The sequence below is a fragment of the Doryrhamphus excisus genome, chromosome 14 (genome assembly GCF_030265055.1).
Source record: "Doryrhamphus excisus isolate RoL2022-K1 chromosome 14, RoL_Dexc_1.0, whole genome shotgun sequence".
Classification (NCBI taxonomy): domain Eukaryota; kingdom Metazoa; phylum Chordata; class Actinopteri; order Syngnathiformes; family Syngnathidae; genus Doryrhamphus; species Doryrhamphus excisus.
Window position 1 is genome coordinate 11,835,086 of NC_080479.1, and position 23,032 is coordinate 11,858,117.

At 40.1% G+C, this 23,032-nt stretch overlaps 1 protein-coding gene across 20 annotated transcripts in view; it reads right to left on the reverse strand.

Annotated features, from left to right (window-relative positions):
• adgrb2 (adhesion G protein-coupled receptor B2) overlaps nt 1-23,032 on the reverse strand; it is a 362,204-nt gene that overhangs the window by 20,938 nt on the left and 318,234 nt on the right. For 18 of the 20 annotated variants that reach the window (XM_058047722.1, XM_058047718.1, XM_058047717.1 and 15 more), the window contains 13 exons: nt 22,473-22,576; nt 21,726-21,828; nt 20,831-20,981; nt 17,626-17,695; nt 16,150-16,216; nt 13,789-13,874; nt 11,656-11,754; nt 8,990-9,089; nt 7,775-7,846; nt 6,133-6,225; nt 2,484-2,523; nt 2,044-2,058; nt 44-210 (listed from right to left, as the gene is read on the reverse strand). In XM_058047722.1, coding sequence (XP_057903705.1) covers nt 44-210; nt 2,044-2,058; nt 2,484-2,523; nt 6,133-6,225; nt 7,775-7,846; nt 8,990-9,089; nt 11,656-11,754; nt 13,789-13,874; nt 16,150-16,216; nt 17,626-17,695; nt 20,831-20,981; nt 21,726-21,828; nt 22,473-22,576 — 1,167 coding nt within the window. The remainder of the gene's footprint in view (nt 1-43; nt 211-2,043; nt 2,059-2,483; nt 2,524-6,132; nt 6,226-7,774; nt 7,847-8,989; nt 9,090-11,655; nt 11,755-13,788; nt 13,875-16,149; nt 16,217-17,625; nt 17,696-20,830; nt 20,982-21,725; nt 21,829-22,472; nt 22,577-23,032) is intronic. The other 2 variants (XM_058047721.1, XM_058047726.1) reach the window with 2 other exon arrangements.

Below are 23,032 nucleotides of genomic sequence, written 5' to 3' on the forward strand. Positions count from 1 at the left end.
TGCGATTCACTTTCCCTTTTTGAAGGCGAGGTCAGCATTTTACCTGCACAATAAGATTGGGAGGTGGGATGTTCCCAGGAAGGGAGTTGAAGCTCACTCCCCCGTCCTGATGGGCAGTAAGTTTAGGGTCATCGTCGTCATCCAGGGATATCCGGGACAAGGTGCCGGTGATGGTAGCTGGGTTACACGTGTTCACCTCCTTGAAAATGACTGGAGGGACATGGTTGGCATTGGGAAAGCGAGGGAGGATGGAGGAGGGGGATCAAGCCATAAGGGTAACATAAGAGGAGGGATGGGTGTACAAAGGATCAGGCCGGGAGGAAGAACAATTGAAGTGGAATGACAACATTGGCAGTTTAGAACAGTACGGGTGGGATACATGACTTTCCAGCTGTAAATCAGATTTCTTGAACTGAGCAACAACAGACTTAATCACCAGGGCAGTAGCGCTCATCCCGTGCAAGCTATAGTCTTACATTAATTAAGATGACACTTAACCATTAGGCTCAAAATGGGCTGGTCAACTAAGGATATGTCTGAGAAAGTCCACAAACTGACCCATCATCACATTTTAGCGTGTGTGTGTGTGTGTGTGTGTTTGACTTTGCCCTCTTTGTATGACGATGACAAAGCATCCACCAATTTGAGGTAAGCTGTCATGCATATAATTCAGTGAAGGATAACTAACTGGCATGCAAATGGTAGATAACATTTAGGCCATGTCCACACAAACAGATATATTTTTCAAACTTGAAAGCAGAAACGTATCTCACTATTGCAGTGCTTCTCAAATAGTGAATGAAAGGCAGGGAGTACTTTCAATGTTACTGCAGACCTGCCAACATCTATCTAATACAGAAAAGATACATAGATGATATATTATCAAGTTCTCAATAGTATTTCCAATTGGGTGACTTGTGTGGAAATATGTGGTAATAACTATAAAAGCAATCTCCACTCGTTGAATGTACTGCAAAAAAGGTCAGTAAGGATAATTCATAATGCTGCCTACAGAGAACATACTAACTCCTTATTTCTAAAATCACAAATACTTAAACTTGCTGAAATAATTAATCTTCAAACAGCTAAAATAATGCATAAGGCTAAAAATAACCAATTACCTAAAAATGTCATCCAATACTTCTCTACAAGAGAGGAGAAATATGATCTCAGGGAAGAACTAAATTTGAAACGCTTATAAGACAAAAAATTTTTAAAAAATTATTAAAAATAAAAAAACTGAAGATATATATATTTTAAATATATTAAAAAATTGTAAAAATATGGTCCAATGGATGTAATTTTTCTCTGTTTTAAAAGGTATACCTCTTTGTGTTGTTATGGCCTTTATCTGAAAATGTTATCATTTCATCACAAAAAAGCCCCAAAGATCTCATGCTAGACATCATGCTCATTATTTGCCAGGCTCCAAACTCTACATTTTAGACTGATACATAACATTTGTAAAATGCATTAAACCGGGGGAATAAAAAAGCTGAAGGTGTTACTACTAAACCAATTCACGTCTATGCATACCAACAATGACATTGAGTATATACAGTGTCTTCCAGAAGTTCTGGAACAGCGAGGGCCCCTCTGTTTATTTGTGCTGTAGACTAAAAACATGAGTTGATCTAAAGATGAATATGAGACCAGAATGCAATACTCAGATTGGATTTCCGGGTATTCTCAGGGCATTCCAACGATCACAACTGGACTGTTGACGTTGTCTTAGAAGACAATTCGTCTCTCGTCCGAGCAGGCTTCATCAGTTTATGCTCAAAGACTAGGTCAGACTAGATAGGACAGTTCTAGTCTAGTTCATGATCAGAGACGAGGTGGCGCACACATCAATCAGACCAGATAATTTGAGTCGGACTCCAAAAATATACTGGTGACACCAGAAGATGCAAAGCATGTCTTCACTGTTCCAATACTCCTGGAGGGTACTGTAAGCTAGTAGAGGCCCTGAGAGCAACCAAGGGGTGAATAAGAGTTCAACATTGGGAACCAGGAAGAGTTAGTTCAAGGTGGGTCACTTACATGGGTGTCCTCTCTCTGCATGGGTGTAGGAGGAGGAGGAGGAGGAGGGGGGAAAGTGACTCTGTGTTAATGTTTCAAATGTACGATTGTATACATCTGAAAACATCCAGTCACACACACACACACACACACATATATATATATATATGAAAAGACACACGGCCAGTGCGAAGGAGCCAGTCCTGAATACAGAGGAGTGTTATCATCATGCACGATTAAACTGTCTCATTAAAGCACACGCTCTCTGAACACACACCGGGCAGAATGAGTGTGATTGATAAGGCAAAGTAATTTGTTCACAGCAGTTGCAGCGTATAATCTGTCATTTCATCACTGTGCATCACAAACTCAAGACGGCTACAACTCGCCATTTGCTCGTCTGAAATACTAATTGTGCTGAACAAAAGAGACAAAGAAAACCCAAAACAAGAATTTCTCACCTGTTTGGCATGCCAAGTCCACATCCTTCTCAAAATCGGTCTGAGAAAGGGAGGCAGGGTAAGTAGAGAGGGGAGAAACAGTGACTGGGTACAATATGTGCAATGAGATTAGTAGCAGCAGCTCATGTCAGATGAGTGATGAGGATCTCAAGTGGCCCTTCAATGCACCTATTGAAGGGGAGATGATTTGTTGCCATGGTGACTCAACTGTACAATTCAGCCAAATAACTTGGAAAAGGACGATAGGTCTTTTGTTGAATTTAGACAAGTCTTTCTTTAAATAGATCCTATCTACAGTATGTTATGGAGGGGCTGACGTGAAGATGTCTGCATACGGTTTTTAACTACTACAGCTGCCAGTAACACTCAGAATGGTCCTTGAGGCCTTCAGTCACCAGTCACCTTGCTTTTTGCAGCTGTTTCTTTTTTTTATGCGAGCCGTAAATGGCCTCCAGGCCGCACTTTGGACATCCTTGGTATAGTCTCGAGGTACAATACTATAGAAATTTAACTTGGATATACTTTTGAGTTGTCAGGATACAGCTTGTATAGTATAGTATTGTATAGTATTGTATTGTATTCAAGGCCATCCACAAGCTTGCCCGCCCACATCTCTGATCTCAACATTACCTCCTCTCGCTCCCTCAGATCCTCCTCCTCTATTCACCTCACTTCCCACCAGATATCTGTAACATGAGACTTGCTTCCTCCTTTCAAATCCACACTCAGAACCCACTTATTCAGGTAATCTTACTCTTGACTATTTATTTTTAATTTTTTTATTCTATTTTTGTGTGCATTGCTTTTATATGTCTTTGCGTTCTTTGAAAGGCACTCACAAATAGCAGGCATTAGTATTACTATTAATTTATAGCAGTACAAATTCACTATCCACTAATATTACCCAGCAGACAGCTATGCTTGTCTAAACAACTGGTACATCCTACCTACAGGCAAACATGAGGGTAGTAGGATTATGGTTTGGGGCTGCATGAGTGCTGCTGGTACTGGGGAGCTGTGATTGAGGAAAACATTAATCCTCTTTTAGACATTGGGCGCCTTGACCCAAACGCACCTCCAGGATGACAACTGCCTTGCGCATTTCTGGTGAATTCCATGCTCAAGGTGCTCACATATTGACACTTTGGCCTCTGTAAAGTGTAGTCAATTGTATTGTCGACAATAATAGCGCTGTGTGGAGAACAGTAAATCTATCCTACTATACAAGCTGTGCACTGATACTCTAAGGTATAGTCATTTCCTTTGGTATTGCTACTTGAGAAAATATAATAAAGTGGTTGATCCAATGTGAGGGACGTGCTCACTCTTGAGAGATACTGTAACTGTACAGTCACAACAGTTTGACAAACACAAAACACAACTTGGACACTAAACAAATAACTAACCAACTACATGTGAACCCTTTTAGATCGCTAATTTCTACTCACTTCACAACTTGTCCTGAGAAGGAAGAGAAGAAGGTGCAATGTGTAATCGAAACCTATAATCAATATGATGTATCTGCCACTCTTAGCTTTTTGACATCTTGCAGATTTGTGTCTTTTGGCCTTCTTGCTGAGCGGCGTGAGGAATGAGAAACATGTCCTGTCCACTAAGTACGAGGATAGCATCTGTGGCCATTTTGCTTAGCACAGCAAAAAAAAAAAGACTAAACGGGGGGGGGGGGGGGGGGCAACAACTCAAGCAGTTTGAGGCTGTCTCACCATAAGAGCAAATTTTTTCAATACTGCTCTATTTTCTAGCAGTATCGTAGCTTTTAATGTCAGTGCATGCAATAAGAAAACTAATGTGAACATGCACTCACCAGCCACAACATAGAGAGCTTTTGAATATTTGGCCTCTTGTGCCAGACGAAATAATGTTAATAAATATTAGAAAACGTCTCAGTATGGTGCAATATATTAGAACACAATTGCAAATTAAAACACCATAATAAAGACATAATAAACCACTGAAAAGCTGCAGCGCTTGTACTGGACTGCATTTAACTATGCAGCTGTGAGACCAGTTAATATTCTTCTATCTATCAATATTCTTATCTAAAGTAGCAGTCAAAAATCTCAAAACCTTATATAATGTCACTTTTCCATATACAGTATGTGTCCATTTATTGATATTACAGACTGCACCTTTCCCCTTTTCCTGATCTACAGACTCTTTTCTAGTGGTGACATACTGGTTGGCTGCCATTGTGGTTGTGATTGTGGGTATTGTTCGGGACGGGGCTCTGCTCGGACGCATATCCGAGAACGAGGTTGTGGTCAAGGCTGCGGTCGCTGCGGGGTAGACTGTGGCAACAGCCCTGCTGCTGGCACGACGCTGGCAGAAGCACAGCGCCGGTTGTGCATGGGCCGGTGCCGTAATGCAAGGAGCCACAGGCTGCATTTGGATACTTCTGATGGTGCGACGGAGAGCAGAAAGTTGTCAGAGGGAGAGCTTTGATAAGCGATTAACCAATCATGCGATGTTCCTAAATGCCACTTTGACTCGACTTTAAAAAGACAGCGTGGAGGACAATTATTGTGTAAATTTCAAAGGATTACCATTGTAACGAGAATCCCGTCCAATTATGAAGCAAATAGTAGCTTCACCAAAGTATCCTTTACGGCACAATATATTCTTTCAGCACACAATAAGGATTGAAAAAAAACGTTCATTAGCTGCAGCCGCTTCCCTTGTAAGACATTAGTTGGCATGGTAACCAGTCAACGATGGGAACTGTGAGTATGATAAGTCCAGAAATTAAATTAGCACAGTTAGACTGCAAATGTACCTCTAGGTTATGGAAACTACTGCAAAGGAGGACCCCACCCCCTTGCTGTGTGATGCCTGCAAGGTGTAATCTTGATAACCTGTGAGGGGCGTTCAGCAACCCATAATCATTAAGGCAAACTGATTTGAGGAAGACATGAAGGGGTTGATGCTGCATGTGTAGCACCACTGTGACTCCTGAAATTGGCCAAGTAGTATAAATAATTTATCACACAATAAGCAATAATAAAAAAAATGCAGACTTGTCCTATTTTGGAGTTATGAAGGTGTGCACCCAATTTTATATTAAGTATTACACAATGACATGTCAATGACATTGTGTAAAATGCCCCCCAAAATGTCTTGTATTCACTTCACTCATTGGCAACATTTTATGCAAAACGATGTGACTCTTTGGAAAGTCAATGTCATGCATTGAACTGTGGAGTTGGAGTGACATTTAGATGGGACGTGAAATCACACATTGTTTTAACAATTGGGTTCAAATGGACGATGCATAATTAATGATGAGTTCCTGCTATTGCATAACAAACAGAAAAAGCAGGCATTGATGCAATCTGGCAACTAGTTCTCACTAGAATTTAAAATCGAGCTTCAAAAGTAACTGGAGCTGGGGGAACACATATTGAATGGGGTCACTTGAAAAATATGAAGTTAAAAATATGAAATATATAATAATATAGTAATTATGGAAAGATAGAGCATTTCTGCAAAATGATGCCCCGTTTGCAGGAATATTGGCCAGCTCTCAATGTCAAACTGTAATTTTATGCAATTTACTATTAAATTCTTGTAAGAACAACAAAATAGAGGCAAACATGCTAGTAAACATGGAATGGAATGAAATGCTATTCACCATGATCTGCACCTGTCCGTTCTTGCAGGAGTCTGGGGAGTTTTCGCTGTCATCTTTACACCCCCCCATTCGACAGCGCATTGCATCCTGCACCTGAAGTCGGCCGCATGAAGGCAAAAGAGGAGGGGCAGGGTTTAATATTGACAAGAAAGAAGGGGAAAAGGGAAGGGGGAAAATAATAAGGAAAATGAAAGGAATGATGTCAGTGGAGGAAGTTGAATTAGAAAGTTAGACCTGACTGGCTTGTATATTTCCCACATGCATCAAATTAGCACTTCTTATAGCAGCCCAAATAAAACAAATTGGGTCTTACAGGCTTCTTTGCGGTGAATAGTTTCCGAAAATCTGCCTTATTAGTTCTCAGTGTTGTCAAATCTTGCAAGAATGTCATGGGCGTCAGACAAGAGCACTCATGTACCAAGTCGTGTAAGCGAGAATAAGCGCATCTTCATCCTCTCCATGGGTGGTCTTATCTGACTATATGCGCTGCTACAAATGAAGTGGATTGGAGCAGCATCCATGTCTGATTAATACTGCATGGGCTAGCTTATTGCCTCCATTGTTTCCTTCCATCCGTCTCTTCCTTTATGTTTGTACTCATCCGCAGAGGCGATTGTTCCTCATGCATACGTGTGTGTGTGTGTGTGTGCGGCATCCGATCCGCTTCTAAACACACTGTTCCCTTTTTCCCATCAGCTCTATTCCGAGTCATGTTCCCTCCTCTCCTATGCACTCCATTTCCTCGCAATATATTCAAATATTCACTATCATATCTATCACTGATCTCAGCAGGGTGCCTGTATCTCTGTGGCCCTTTCATTCCCTCACCGCACTTGGCGAAATGCCCGCCACCTCTGTTGTCTGCCTCTCACTGTGTCAGTGCTACCTTCTCCTTTCCAGCACAGCATTCCACGTGTCTGTGACGAGGCAGCATTCATGTGCTCTCACTTTTATGCAGAGGATTTTCATACATTTACAAAGACTAATGCCTGGATTTACTGTACCCAGATCCTTGCTGCTTTTGTGATATTGATTTAATGCAGCTAAGCATTTCAATATTCACTTACAGTATTTGCTGTGCAATAAGATATAGGAGGTGTTGCAAAATTTACATTCATGCAATACCAAGGTGCAAATTGTTCAGTGGATGGTGGCTTTGCGAAATAATTTAATGATGTAAGAAACATGTATGTGCATAATACGTTTCAAATACAGCACCCAGGGAGCACAGCAAAGCCTGTGGCAAATATACACTTGGGGCATTAGTGAGGGACTTATCGTCTTATTCCATACAACATCTTACTAAGCTCCTTAAAGCAGGCTTGGCGCTGATGGACAATACTGCACTGTGATACAGCATTATGAAGAAGACACTGCACAACATTGGACATAAGCGGCAAGATAATCCCCCCCACCCAGTCAAGTCTGATCTGGTTGAATTCTGATGTGACCTCAAACTGACCGGGAATCTAACATGAGACTTTCAAACATGGATCCCCCCTATTGAAGGCATGCAAGTGCATCCGAGGTCATGATGTGGCACGGGTTTGCGAATGAACTGTGTGAACCTGCCAATGGCTGTGATCCGTCGGGCTTCAATGAGGGGGTAGGGGTTGGGATGGGGGAAGAAAGTAGGACTCACCTCTCGCCGCATTGCACAGTGGACGGTGATGATGACAAAACCTTGTACAGAGTCAAAAACGGCAAAGAGGACCTGTCGGAGATTGTCTGATTAGTTTATGTACTTACTGTGCATGTTTACATAAATACTGGATTATATGGAAACTACTATACTAACTGGCAACCATATTATTACCACTGCAACATACTATTTAACTTTTTGACTCTTTCATGGGAATTACACCCACAATGATAATCATAATGTTTAGCATTATTACATTCAGAGAAGCAGACTTGTTTTCAATACAACCGTTGTATTGCACACTGTCATACTACGTATTTGTGTATATTGTCTTTTCTCAGTACATCAGTTTGAACGTCCCTCCCACACTCTATTACGGATGTAAATTTATTATTTCATAAATGGTCACTCTATTATTATTATTGTACAATTATAGTCCAGAAAATACACATTTAAGCAAATGATACTTATATTTCGACACTAAATTACGCTTTTTCAAGCATAACATTATAAATAAAAATACAAAGTTTAAGTTTAAGGCAATACAATCTGTTTATGAACTGTAGTCTACACTTGCCACTTGCCACAAAACTTGATTGCCAGCAGGCTTTTATTATTTTATAGCTATTTATCTCATAAGAGGCACATTAATAACATAATAATAGTCATCATAACGCGAGCTACTGTTGTGGCCGTACTCAAGCTCAACACTCAACTTTGACCTCCTTGACATCACCTCCCGCCCACGCATACAAAGACATCTGTTGAAACACACGTGCATTAGTCTTATTTATGTCGTAAATGGCTTATTTCCTTTGATTGTTCAACTATATTGGCTAATATGAGTGTAAAGGTGACTATATGAGTGGTATTTCATGGCTAGAGGACTCTAATAATGGGAAAAAAATATTCAGAAAGTCACAAACAGATTTTGTATGCTTTAACTATGGAACTATTATGTTTATTAATATTGAGTTTAATAATATTGATGACTGTTGGGTCTGGAACCAATTAACAACGGCAAATGATGGGATTTTCACAAACAATCCGGCTCTGTGAAGTGGACAACTGGAGTCTTTTTGAGACTTTGAAGATAGATAATGAGCTGACTACCAAACAGTAGCTGTTGTATTGTTTTTAGGGGAGCACCAGAGAATCAAGAGTGGAGTTAATGTCAGCTGATCAGGCCTACTTTTGGGTGTGAGCCTAAAATACCTGGAAAAGTGTTGAGCGGCGGTCAGTTATGGCCAACACTGCTGACATCCAGGTGAGGGCCAGCAGAGGAAGAACCACACAGGAGCTCCATAGAGACGCCCTGTGAGAGAGCATTGGTGGGGGGCAAGGGAGGGAAGAAAGGAAGAAGGAACACAGGGTTCAATCTCAAAGCAGTCCATGGCCACCCGGCTTGATCACATTATTCAATTTCTCTTGCATGCACACACCCGTCAGTCAGTCGGTTCCAGTGTTGGGTAATTTGGGCCGACTGGTACACTGATGTCTACTCTAATATTCAAACTGAGAAGTAAAATGATGTGTAATCATGTACATTGTTACCAGACTGACAACAGCACACAATTACCTGGTCACGCGGCCGGACTGTGAGAAAGCAAGTTGTACAAATGTGCATGCTGTGTGAGCACTTGCATGGTTTCATAAATGTCAATGGGGCAAAATGACAGCTCTGTTAAGCTACACTTAGAAATAATAACAACCATTAAAGAGAGCAGACAGCAATAGGAAAAAAAAAACACAGCTATGCTTATCCTCTCCTCTGGATGCGGTGCTTCAAACCAATACAGTTCACACACACACTTACCGTTTAAGCTTAAACGTGAATTCTACTTTAGCAACCTTGTGACAGTGTCTTGATTCGTTTATAGCTCTTTTGTGGGGGTTGACGAGTGACTTGCAATTGTCCACCAAAACAACTCTATTTGACAAGCTATTTAGCTTCCGATATAGTCGTGAATAATGGTGAGTGCAACATCCTGATCATTGTTGGAGCTGAAACGTATCGATGTGGAACATCAGTCCATCAATCACTTTTATTGTACGAGTTGCTCTGAAACCGCTCATATTTATATAATATTTGCATATTTCTTTGTTGAGACGCTCCTCAATTTGTTATTATGGTTGTTCCAAAATATACAAATTCATAAATCATGCTGTTCTGTGGTTGAATACGGCCTATTATTAGTTAAAAAAAAAATCGTAAAAAGGTTTCTATACGTGAACTACATAAAAATTTGATTTAAATAAGGAATACTATTTCATTTATCATATTGGGGTCAGGAAGCAGCTAATCACAATAAACTATGGATTACCGTACTGCTATACCAGTTGTACCCCAACTTGTCTAACGTAGATCCAGAGTATGTAGAGTGCTGTTGTACTGTCCCTTGACAGGATATAATACAACGGTTGCTGAAATGTGAGGGGTGTACTCGCTGTTGTGAGATACTCTTAAACATTGTCATCAATCATTGTAAAAACCATATACGTATATATATATAGATACTATATATATATATGATATATTTTCCCCAACTAAACAAAGACCCAGTGGATGGCAGTGCTCAAACAGGTCATCCCAGGACAAGGCTGATTAAATGCAGAGGACTGCAGTCCATTTGATTTAGCGTGATCGGGTTTGAGGCTGTGGAAGCGAGACGACAGATTACCACATGAGGTATGGCATAACGAGAGCCATAAAGTTTAAACTATGTAATAGGGTGTTTGACAGCAACACAGTTTACACAATCCCCCAAACCTGGCTGACATTGCTCTGCCCCCAAGTCTTAGTAATACAGCACATTAAAAGACAAATGATTCACAAATGCAGCCTGACACGGGTCAGTTTTGTTCTGTGTGACCCGAGGACAAGCTGTTTTGCATTGAAACACAGGCTTATTATTAAATACTGACTGTTTGCAGCACACTTTTTGTTTTTTGTTTTTTAAACCATCCATGTCTAAATGTCATTCTGCATTATTTCCAACAGCTAGAGATTGCAGGGATGATGCAAAAAGAGAGTAAGGATGGAGAAAGTCTGATGGAGACAGATAAACAAAAAAAAATGTGTATTCCCTGCAAAGTGGACACTATTTCATTAGTACTGATTGTGGACAGCCACTCAACTCTGGTGAGGATAAGAGGCATAGAAAACAGATGGATGGATTCTGCACAGTATATTTCATTGGTGACATTTGTGTGGACAAATGAACTATATTGCATTCAAAGACACAGTCAAAGACGTTGAAATGTTAAGTAGAATTCTATACTGATCACTTGTTGTCAAGAACTGCAATGTATGGTGACGCACAAGCACCGAATTTGATCACCAGAACAACTGGCTTTTATTGTAGATGTAGATTGTAGATCAAATGATCTCAGAACAGTCACAATAACCCCTCATAAATTTCTCAAATAAAAACACAGGACACTTATTTGTTGTTATTACGTCTCCTATATTGGGTAATACGAGTGTAAAGGTGACTATAGGGGTGTTACTTCATGTGTAGAGGGCTCTAATATTAAAATCTGTATTCAGAAGGTTGGAAACAGGTTTTCTATGCTCCACAAAAATATTTCCTTTAAAGATAAGTAACCCTACTTCGCAGAACCAATTAAGCGCAATAAACGACGGATTAAAACACCTCTTTTTTGACAAACAATACTTGAAATACTTGAGGGGTATCAAGTTTTAATCATGAAACAATCTGATACGCAACCATAACTCAACTAGTATAATCACTATTATACCAATTAAAAAAAATGTTTTGTTGTCGTGTCTTGCCTTTAGCAATGGATACGGTGGACTACGGTAACTAAAGAGAGGGGAAAAAGAGCGATACGAAAGAGAAAGATGAAGATGGACTAACATGGCGCTGCTGGCAGTAGAGCTGGACAGAGCGGTGCTCGAGATCACGCCGCACTTGGAGCATTTCAGGAGCAGTCGGCTACGCGCCTCCACCGGGACACTTAAGGACACGTTGTGAACACAAATACACACACACACACATGAACACACATATAACCATGAAGGGAGGGGGGTGTCGGGGATGTGTGGAAACATATGTTCCAGTCATGATCAACGTGAAGGTGTCACGAATGCAAAACACAAAGAGTGGGAGGAAAACAAAGTGGGGGGGGGGAGAAAAGAAAGAAAGGCAAATTAAAATCAGATCTTAAAACGTGGCAGCAGATAAAAAGTCTACAATACAAAGACTGATTTAGAGTGAGAGTGAGAGACAAACATCACCATGTTACATCAGAGTTATGAGGATTAACAGATTACGACGACACAGACAGGAAACGTGCCGATAATCTTGTCAACGCAGGTGTCTTCATTTTGGGTGAAAAAACGTGCACAAAGAAGCTTTGTTGGGGCACGGAATGAACAACTTTCTTTTGGTTGTGTACTGCGTATGAGTAAAAAAACAATGGGGCCATGCGGTGGCTATGCTACATTAGCATCCCATCACAGCTCATTGCCTTAATCCCCCTTGCTTCATAAAGGAAGCCATTATGCTAATGAAAGCTTGTCCTGTTAGCAACACGACCAATTTCTGAGGAAAAAACCCGCTGGGATTGTAATTTTTTCTTGATGTGAACTGATCTGCACATACGTTGTTCTGACCAGAATTCCATAGCTTGATATGGCAGTATCTTTCAGCAACATTAGTGTGAATGGATCTGAAATAAAACTAAAATCTGATAATTTGGTGGCTTTACTCGATCATGTTTTTTCTATAGCAAAGGAATTAATAAAACCATGCTGTTTCCTTTTTCAATGTGACTTATTATTAGGACAAAATATGCATATTGAAGCATAAAATGGCAAAATGAATTAAAATACAAATATAAGTCATTCAAATGATCCATTCAAAGATCCTCTGATGATGAGTAGTATTCTACACTGGTCACTAGATGTCAGTAATGTTCAGTGAGAGACACAAGCACCAGTATTGATCGGCAGAACAACTGGCTTTTATTGCACAATAACCCCCAAGTAAAACACGGCCTCCTACTACTCTTTCCGCAGTAACGCAAGACAATCTAAAATTCAACTCTTTTCCTATCCACACCCTACTCAGCTCCCTTATCACCAGAATGCATTTACAGCAAAATACACAAGCATGAATCACATTTATGTCTTACTTTCTCTTATGTCTATTGGGTAATACGAGTGTAAAAGTGCCTACCATGTCTAGAGGGCTCTAATAATATAAAAAATATTTAGAATGTCATAAAGAGGTTTTCAATGGTCTAATGTTCCATTTATAAATAAATTCACTTATCACAGTCAAGTGTGGAAACAATTAACCTTAATAAATGAGGGATTACTGTGCTGTTTACAATAATTTCATGGTATTAATGCTGGTTGAGCAGCTTGCTGGTATTACAACATCGGTTCTGTTGCTGTTGTGTTGTAAATTCAAGGTATTTGTTCATGGGTGGAACTCTACACAACTGCTTGTGCTGCATAACAAGGCAACAGAGGCTAACCAGTCGTTGACTGATAACCCCTTACAGTATTTGCACAAATTGTCCATCTCAATTTGTGTGAAAAAGACAGAAAACACAGAACAAGTGACAGGAAGAAAAAAAATTGGAGTGAATAAAATCAAAAGCATGGATTTAATTTGTGTTCATTTAAGATGCATGCCACCTGCTCGGTAGAAAATAACGTGGTCGCCGCGTGCTCTTTATCGGTTGACGTGAGAACAGAGATCTTCTGTGTGGCTACTATGCCAGGTTCCTGCATCACAATCCTGCTTTATATTATTCAATTAGCAATCTGTCTGATGCTCATTTTCATGTCTGTGAAGACCACAGACAAACCCCAACACAAACGTAAACGCAAAATACCAGCAGAACCCAAACACACCATAGTGAGTTACAGATGTTTTGTGTGTTGCAGGAAGAGGTGCCACATATTTTATGCTGTACATTCACATGAATGGATGAGTATGCCTTTGTGCCCCTAAACTCCTTGCTGTCGAAGGACTTACCCTGCTCGCTGCTTCTTTGACTTGTCTGAGATGCCGTCTCGAGACATGAGCTTGTTAAAGACCACGATTCCAATGAGCATATTCACCTGAAGTGGACAGAGGAGAACGTTTCATCAACAAGGCAGTAGAGGATTGCTAACAGGGATTCCCATCTACAATGGATGTGTATGTCCTGAGAGTTCAGCTCAAGTTGAAGGTGACTTTTTAATTGCCTTCCTCACTTCGGACAGAAAATGACACAGGGAGCATAGTTCATATGTAAAGGCCTCCATGCTTGCTTTATAATGCTCAAGGCAGATTGTAAGGTCATGGCTCATTCGGGACTCATAACTGGCCACTTAGACAAGTACAACCTCCAAAGTCAAACCCAATTTCCAGCAAATTTCAGCAAATCTTTCGACCAAAATAAGATGACAATCTTGTCTTTTAACTGGACACTTTCCCATCGACCAAAACGTCTCTTTTGAACTTCTACAGTTGTCATGATACTGGTCATCACTGGTACCTTTTTGGGGTAAAAATCACAAAAAACATCCCACAAAAACGGGGGGAAAAGACAAAAAAAGAGTTTACTGTTTTAGATGCAAAAGTCATATATGATATTGTGCAAAACGATTTAACCTTGAGGCATATTAAAGCCAATCTATACCACTTTCCTTGAAGGCTCCATTGTAGTTATTGACTTTATTTACCAAACTGAAATACTGTAGCAGTTGGAGAGGGTGACTTATAGTATAATCACATCATATTTGTATTATTCATTCATTTAGTGTATGCTTGAAGGGTGAAGTGACCTTCTTTACGTTCACAGTTAACACAGCATACATTCCATTGGATACTCCCACACTGATATCTAAAAAACACCATTAGTGGATTCCATACTGTATACTGGCTAAGCACACTACAACTGTATATATTGCATATTCTCTGGCTGTAGATTGCAACAGCGTACTCCAAGACAATATTCTTAAAAAAAACAAAAAAACAGCAGATTTCTTCGCTCTCAGAGCAGCTGCCTGTTGTCCTAATTCCTCCCATGCATTTCCCTTGGGAACACCTGCGGTACATCGGGCAGATTTTTGTAGCTTGCTAAACACTTTTCACACATTTCCCCCTGCTGCATGCTGACAACATGCCAGATTGTGTGAGGACGTTTGTCAGGTTAGTCATGTCTGCGCCGAGCTCTGCGTGCCAGCATAATCTCGATCTGCTATTTGTCTGAGGTCGGGTTCATTAATTAGAGACAAGTCCTGTGGGAGGAGCCTGTGTCTTTCTGACCGACATCTGCCTCTTAATGCACCTCCTTGATGGGGGGGGCACGGACCTCCTGACTGGAAATATTACATTAACACAGGGAAAGAAGAAACACGAGACTCAGTGCTGTATTGTAATAGATTATTACTTCAAAGGCCATTTGGAAAACATGCTCATCATAAATACTCAGTAGAGTCTAACCTGGGGTGTTCAAAGTTTTTAAAATATTATGACTATATTCAAATAGTATTTTGACTTTATTCCCATTAAAATATAACTTATTCTCTAACCTAATTTTCCAAAGATTACAACTTCATTTTGTTTTGTTTATTATTAACCTAACCTAACCTAACCTAATGTTATGCTAGGCTAATTGGCAACTCCAAATTGTCCATAGGTATGAATCGGAATGACTGTTTGTCTATATGTGCCCTGTGTACAGGGTGTACAGCGCCTCTTGCCCAAAGTCAGATGGGATAGGCTCCAGCATACCCCCACAATGCTAATGAGGATAAGCGGTATAGAAAATGGATGGATGGATGTTTAATAATATGACACAAATGTTCGTTTTACCACCCCTGGCCTTGATATGCTTGTATATATAAACTAGCTCTTCCTTGCCATGTAGTCATGTGATGGACAGATCTGTGCTTATGACTGAAAGGAAATACCAGTGCATGCACACATCCACAACACTAATAGCAGAGGCAGTAATTGCTCAGCTTTGTTTTAGTATTCAGCTAGGATGAATGCGGAAAAAACAGCATTCAGTGATTCCCTCAGGAAAAAATAAACTCATCGTAGAAAAAGCCACATACAGCAGGCAACAATATTGAGATATTGCTGCGCAGTGATAAAATATACTGCTTTGGTGGTGTTAATTGCTATAATAATCACAAAGGAAGTTATGTTTTCATTACACCGTTTGCTTGTTTGTTTGCAAGTTTACACAAAAGGTGCTAAACCAAAGTTACATTAAACTTAGTGGGGGTGTGGAAAGTGAATGCTGCATTAGGATAAAAATGATGAATGAATGTACTGTATATTAAAATATGCAATTTGGTTTTGTTAGATTTCAACCAATATATTAAAAAGACGGATACTCACCAATACAATGACGGCAGCAGGTCCAACAAAGGCATAAAGCAAACCTCCCTCCAGGGATAACCAGCAGCTAAAAGACAAAGGATAGTTACACTTGCTTCTGATCATGAAAACTGCATTAACTGTTGAGCCATAGTGTTATGTGCATTACCTAAATTCTATCTAAAAACTTTCTAGTAGTGAGACCAGGGTTCAATTCCACCCTCGGGCATCTCTGTGTGGAGTTTGCATGTTCTCCCCGTGCGTGCGTGGGTTTTCTCCGGGTACTCCGGTTTCCTCCCACATTCCAAAAACATGCTAGGTTAATTGGCGACTCCAAATTGTCCATAGGTATGAATGTGAGTGTGAATGGTTGTTTGTCTATATGTGCCCTGTGGTTGGCTGGCGACCAGTCCAGGGTGTACCCCGCCTCACGCCCGAAGACAGCTGGGATAGGCTCCAGCACCCCCCGCGACCCTCGTGAGGAAAAGCGGTAGAAAATGAATGAATGAACTTTCTAGTAGTATAAACTAGTATAAATCCATTGAGACTTAATTCGTTTCCCATAGGGATGTTCCGATCAGGATTTTATGCTGCCGATCCCGATCATCCATGAGTGAAATCGATTCCAGATTAAATGTCTGTTCTTCAGCTTGAATTTTTGAAAAATAATCATTGTAAAATAATTATGTTGTTTCTGTGATTCTACTGTACATTTCCGATCTATTTATATAACCGGATTTCCTGCTCTGTAATGATTCCTTTCACTGGAAATTCTACAATTTGCAGTGTTATTATAGTTTACATATTGCTGTTTTTTTACTGCGTCATTCTCAGCCCACAACTTTTACCTGGTCGTGGATGGAGATGCTCTGTCTATGGCTGCGACTCCTACCCTGAGAGGATCCCACCTCCCGTCTATTTGCACAAGCCTGCCCCTAATGAAGATGCATTGCTGCAGGGGAGGGATTCGCTCTAATTGCCATTTTCATTCAATCACAATAAATGTTACTACTCTCTTCCATTTGATGTCTCCTTATTGAACCTCTCCATGGTTAAAATGCCATCTGGAAACGATGAGTTAAAGTACCGTGCAGCGTTACGGACCATTTTTCATTCTCTACGGCTCCCTGGAATGTTAATCCTGTCCAAATTAGGTGGGTGTGAGAATGGTCTTAGCAAACGCACTTGAAGTTAAATGCGCTAAAACAAACTTCTCCATTCTGATCGGCAACATTCAAATTTGTTTTTCCAAACTCATGTTTTCATCAGCATTTTCTGTTTCTTTCATTATAACCAATTCGGTCGCCACTATTTACCAAATCAGACACCAAAAGCTGTTTTTTAGTGCTCATAAAAACAATGATACACCGTCATTTAATGCATTTCACCAGGCACATGCGGAAGAAACTACTGCATAGCAACAGAATATAAAGTTACTTTTCCATACACATTTTGCATCAAGCGAAAAGGTGAAAGTGGATAGGGCATGATACTCACTAGCTGGCTGTGCCGTAACCTCTTGCTCTGGTGAACCCGACTGACACTGCTACAACTAAGGCTGGAAGACCTACAAGACCAAATGACAACAGAATTCAATAGGTGGCATCAACAAGGAAACATTTTCTCCAAAAATCCCATTTTATATGTATGTATATGTGACTGCTGATGTGCAAGTAAGTGTAAGCATGTACTCCCTTTGACTGAGGTCATCCTGTAGGTGTTAGTTATTGATCACATCACATTCTATAATACGTCATCCATCATGCATGCATGACCGAGGAGGATAAATATTGCTTTTGGTGGTGAAAATTAATACAAATACTGTATAACGTATAAATTAAGTGGTTGTATATCAGGGTGTGCGCAACACAGACAAGTGTGAGCCAGAATGTCACACCGTGACACCGTGAACCATGCTCAACCCATAATGAGCTTGTTTCTGAAATATTCATGTAATTAACAAAGCTGTGATTATGGCCGCCAATGAAAAGTAATTAGAACGAGACACACTAACAAATAAGTCGGCAGGGGAGCCGAGCTGGTTCATGGAAATATTTTTATTTGACAAAATCAGTCTAGCAATATGTATAATTGAAATAAATATACAGCTATAGGTCATGTGCACACACTGTGCTGATAATCCAACACGAAAGCGAGTTCCAGATCCCTTGTTTCCATGGTAACATCTCAATCACATAATTTAGGGAGAAAATTGCAAACTGGATGGTTGGTGGAAAAGGTCTGCTCTACTGGTCTGATTGTTTCATGCATTTTATGCGTCTTTGCAAAGTCTCTTGTGCATTTCTGTTGCTCAGCCTCACACACACACACACACACACGCGCGCACACACACACACAGGGTCAGTATCTGTCAATCTGTGACTGTACAAACAGCTATACATTCTGCCTTCTCTCTATCAGGGAAGGGCATCGGCAGGGTGTCTGATTAGACCGCTGGGATCAATATGCAGTGGGATGGAATGAACAGGTGATGCTGGTGTTAATTCAAGCGTCCACTCTAAGCATCTCAGTGTTGTGAAGATCTTATCATGTGTTGATTATCCTTACATTCCTGTAGTACATTCAAGGGGAAAAGACACAGCGTGTAGGAGACATCCGGGTGATGCAGAGCTGAATAGACTTGAGGTGATTCCCTCTATGTCGGCCATTGTGCGCAAGCGTTAGCGCATCCATGTCTGGCAATAAATTATATTAGAAAGTATGATGAACGCCTTTTGGTAAATTGGATTCAGGCCAATGCAATTTGCATTGCACAGCAAAATGGAAAGGGAAAAAAGCGATACAAATGAGAATCGAGCAAATGAAGGGTTTTACGCATTATGCTGGCAACAATTTGACACTGCAAGGACATAATCGGTTACATTTTTATGTAAAATATCTTTGTGCCACTGCTATCCATCAGTGCCTCCTGTCACACAGCGGCAGCTCAGTCAGAATCCAAGGCATAAAAAGCAACCTCAAATTCTCCTATACTCAGAGCTTTCAGTTGCGTTAAACCCGAAAGCGAAGGTTTACATCACAGTTTAAGGCGCCCTATTAAGCACAATTGACTTTTTAATGATGTTCGAACAGGAAGATGTATCCATACAGCCTCTTTATGAGCACCAAAAGGATGAAATCTATCATCTCCATCACTTGTTTGCTCCATGTTTGAGACAGGAAGTGACTTTTAAAGTTCTGGGTGATGTCATGAACCGACTCGTGGACATGATACCACCACTGACCTCTGACCTCGCGAGATGAGCACACCCCAGGTATACACCTGCCACTTGACTGAGAACAGATTTGTTCAGAAAACACATTGTAAAATAAAGCCTGAAGTGCTACAGACATGGTAGTTGGATGTTTTATGGCCAAACCTTTTTCCAGTGACAGCCACATTCTAAAAAGTAAAATATACGGGGCCCACTTGATATTTTAAACCAAGCCATTTTATCTATATTTAAAGAAAAACAGCCTCCTTCCGAGGATTTGTGTATGTTTGTTTTAATGTCACTTTTTCTGCATTTACATTTTTTGTTCAAATATTTCAATTATATTCTTTTTTTCTCATAGTATTATGGCTTTACCACCCAATTATTTTGATTTAATGTTGGTAATATAACTTTTTTCCAAACTAATTTTCAAAATGTTACATCTTCGTTTTGTTTCTTCATTCTTTGTTTTCACAAAAAAAACCACATGTCTATCATGTGTCATATTGCTGTTTTTTTTCCCATTGTTATATTATATCATATTTATATGTAGTTATTATATTTATGTTGTATTTTTGCTGTTTTTTCTTGTTATAGTAAACTTCTAATAGGTATTGTGTGACCTCTGTGACTTGTTTAAAATTAATGAATACAGGATTTGACCTGTGAAGTGAATGCCACAAAAACATAAAATTATTAAGCTGAGACAAATTTGGTGTAATTATGGAATTATGGTAAATGCTACTGCAAAAAAAAAAATGTTGCATCGTCGCATGCATTAAAATTCACAGCCAGCCACTTTTGTCGGCACAAATGACGAGATAAAAGCTATTTTTGTCATAAAACACCAATTTGAAGAGAAGAGATGAAAGTGTGCACAAACTGGCTCCTCTTTGCAATTGTATTTTGTCTGCTTGAACTGCACCTCTGATGGAAAAAAAATAACTCTGCTTTGAGCTGCCTCTTATCTTTGCCAGTAATGAGAGCTGCTGGCTCTTGGGCAAGGTATATGGATTTATAGATCCTCTGTGATAATTGGAAAAACAACTTCACAACAGATGAGGTAGGGCCCATAACACTGGGGTACAATTAGTGCGGAGCAGGTTCAATTTTCCAAAAGAAAGTGTTGTTTTTATTTCTATTCATACCTTTATCACACCCATGTTGCATTAGCATGCCTTTAATAATTCTGACTTACTGGGATGTTTGTGTTTATACAATGGGTAATTCATGAGCAACTGTAGGTCTATGACTTTGTAGCCCAATCAGGAATTAACTGACACACATGCAGACTGTCCATCCTTAACATTCTCTCTTGTTAACTTGGATTTATGGTGCACTGCATTGCAGTACACGACTATACTGGGCAGTAAGACATTTTAAATGGCAAAAAGAAACAAGTTATACGAATAACCCACAAGGCTGCAAATGAAGTGCTTATCACGTTTGATTTGTGTGGGATGGTTGTGTGTTTTGGATTTGCTCACCCCAGCCGAGGCACAGAAAGCGCTTGCGAATGAGTCGTGACCTCACTTTCCCGATGACCGCCAGGTAGGACTGCCAAGCCTCCGTCAGCACCCAGCAGAAAGAGGCCAAGAAGAAGAAATGGAGAAAGGCAGCGGTCACGGTACAGAGGCCCTAAAGGGAAGGCAAAAATATACTTAACCATGTGTAAAATATTCCTATATTTATTCAGAAATATTGCTGATCAAAACATTGTAAAACTGCAATGTATTATTCTGATTTTCCAACCGTTAAAAAATACTGGAATTATTTAATCGATAGAATTAATCATTAAAAGTCTGCTGGAACCAAGAGGAACCTTGAGTGAGGTGAATGAGCTGAGCTGAATGTGTCCTGACTGCTGATTGGATGAGCCAGAAAAGGGGAGGAGGGGACGGCTGCAGCTGCATGACTATGGTTGTTTTGGCATGGTGGTTCATTTTTGTGAAGTGATTGTCAATCGACCACCTCTTACTCCAAAACATCACAATCCCAGAAGGGTTGGCAGCTGTGAAAGGGGCGGATTAACATTTCCCAGCATGCTTTGCTGTACATCACTTCAAATCACTTTTGATCAAAATCACTAACTTTGCTGGTTGTGCCGTTTATAGTCGTGTACAGGCAAATTGTTACTTTGAGTCTGAATCCGGAACCTTTAGTAACTAATGGTTATGCAATTAGTGCTACGTTTCTACTGCATAATACTGTGGGCACCTTTGTCCAGCATTGCTATAACAGTTTGAGGTCCATAATGTCAACTGTTTCCTTCTATTTTTCAAAGGTTTCTGGGCAGAACAAAATTGCGTTTTGTTCTAAGACAGGGGTCTTCTCGCCTTTATACTTTTTTTTAATGTTTGTTTACTCTTTACAGTGTCTTACCTTGCTGAGTGTTTGTGATTGTCCCACCAAAATCAGTAAATTGGAGGCCAGGATGGAGAGGCAGAAGTTCACCAAGATGATGGACCTCTCCGAGCGGATATACCTATAAAGGACCAGAACAAGACTGAAACACATCTTCTCATTTTTTTTGCTATGTAGATGTTTAGGTTAATGTGACATAAATATCAAGAATATAGTAAAAAATAAAAGTTATGTTGTTGTGATTTTGTAGTTGAATAGGTATGTTTTTGTTAGAAATAACATAGAAGTATGTCAAACTGTAAAATATGTGCTGGAGAGACATTAATAAAAAATCATTTATCATGTTTTCATAAAATGTGAGCAAAACACTGTTGAACCATTCTAAAGGATCAGTCTAAATGACACATGTAAGTGTGTGGAAGGGATACTAATGAAAAATCATTTGAAATGATTAATAGCTTTTATCTTTTTCAGGAAATTCAAGGAACATGTCATATTTGGGCCATTCTACACAACTGGAACTAATAATGAAAGTAGCATGAGGCACTGTTTAACTGAAGTTTGAAATGAAGTATTTCATAGAAAATGTAAAGAAAATGCAAGGATGTACTGCACTTGCAGATAGAGAAAGAATCTAGTGCTGGTAAATATTCTAAGCATCCCCGCCTACAGAGGACTCTATTTGGTGCACAACTTAACACAATGTTAAGTTACACTTGCATAAAGCCATTAAAAACGAGCGCAATGTTTGTGCAAACAAAATACCTCCAGAAGGCAGCATAGATAAGAAGCAGGATGAGCAGAGCGGTACAGGAGACCCCACAGCCCACCATGAGGGGCACTGAGGGCATGCTGGTGGGACCCATTTCCTGAAAAGAGCCAGAAGCAAGAGGAGAAAAAGAGGAGACAAAGAAAAAGTAGTTCATTGTTACTAAAGAGTATCATCTCATAAACATACCTCCAGACTGCTTGTGTACTGTCACATGGCTTCTCTCTCTAGGGACGTGCTGTAGAAAGGAATGATGCTGCCAGTACACTACACACCCCGCTGCCTCCCAAATGGGCTTGATGTTTGGCCCATGTTTAAGTTCTCAATCACACAATTTACTCCCTCGGGTGACTTGCCCTCCCTTTCATCAAGATTTATCGCTGTACACACACACGCACACACAAGCACTGTGCAAAGTGCCTTAATGCAAATACAGGACATAGAACCACACATACATTCAAAAGCCTGGACATGTGTGCCAAGTAATTGAAAGGCTGGGTGCCGGTGAGTGTGTCTGCTCAAGATTAGTTAAGAGAAAAAAAGTAGTTCAGTGCAT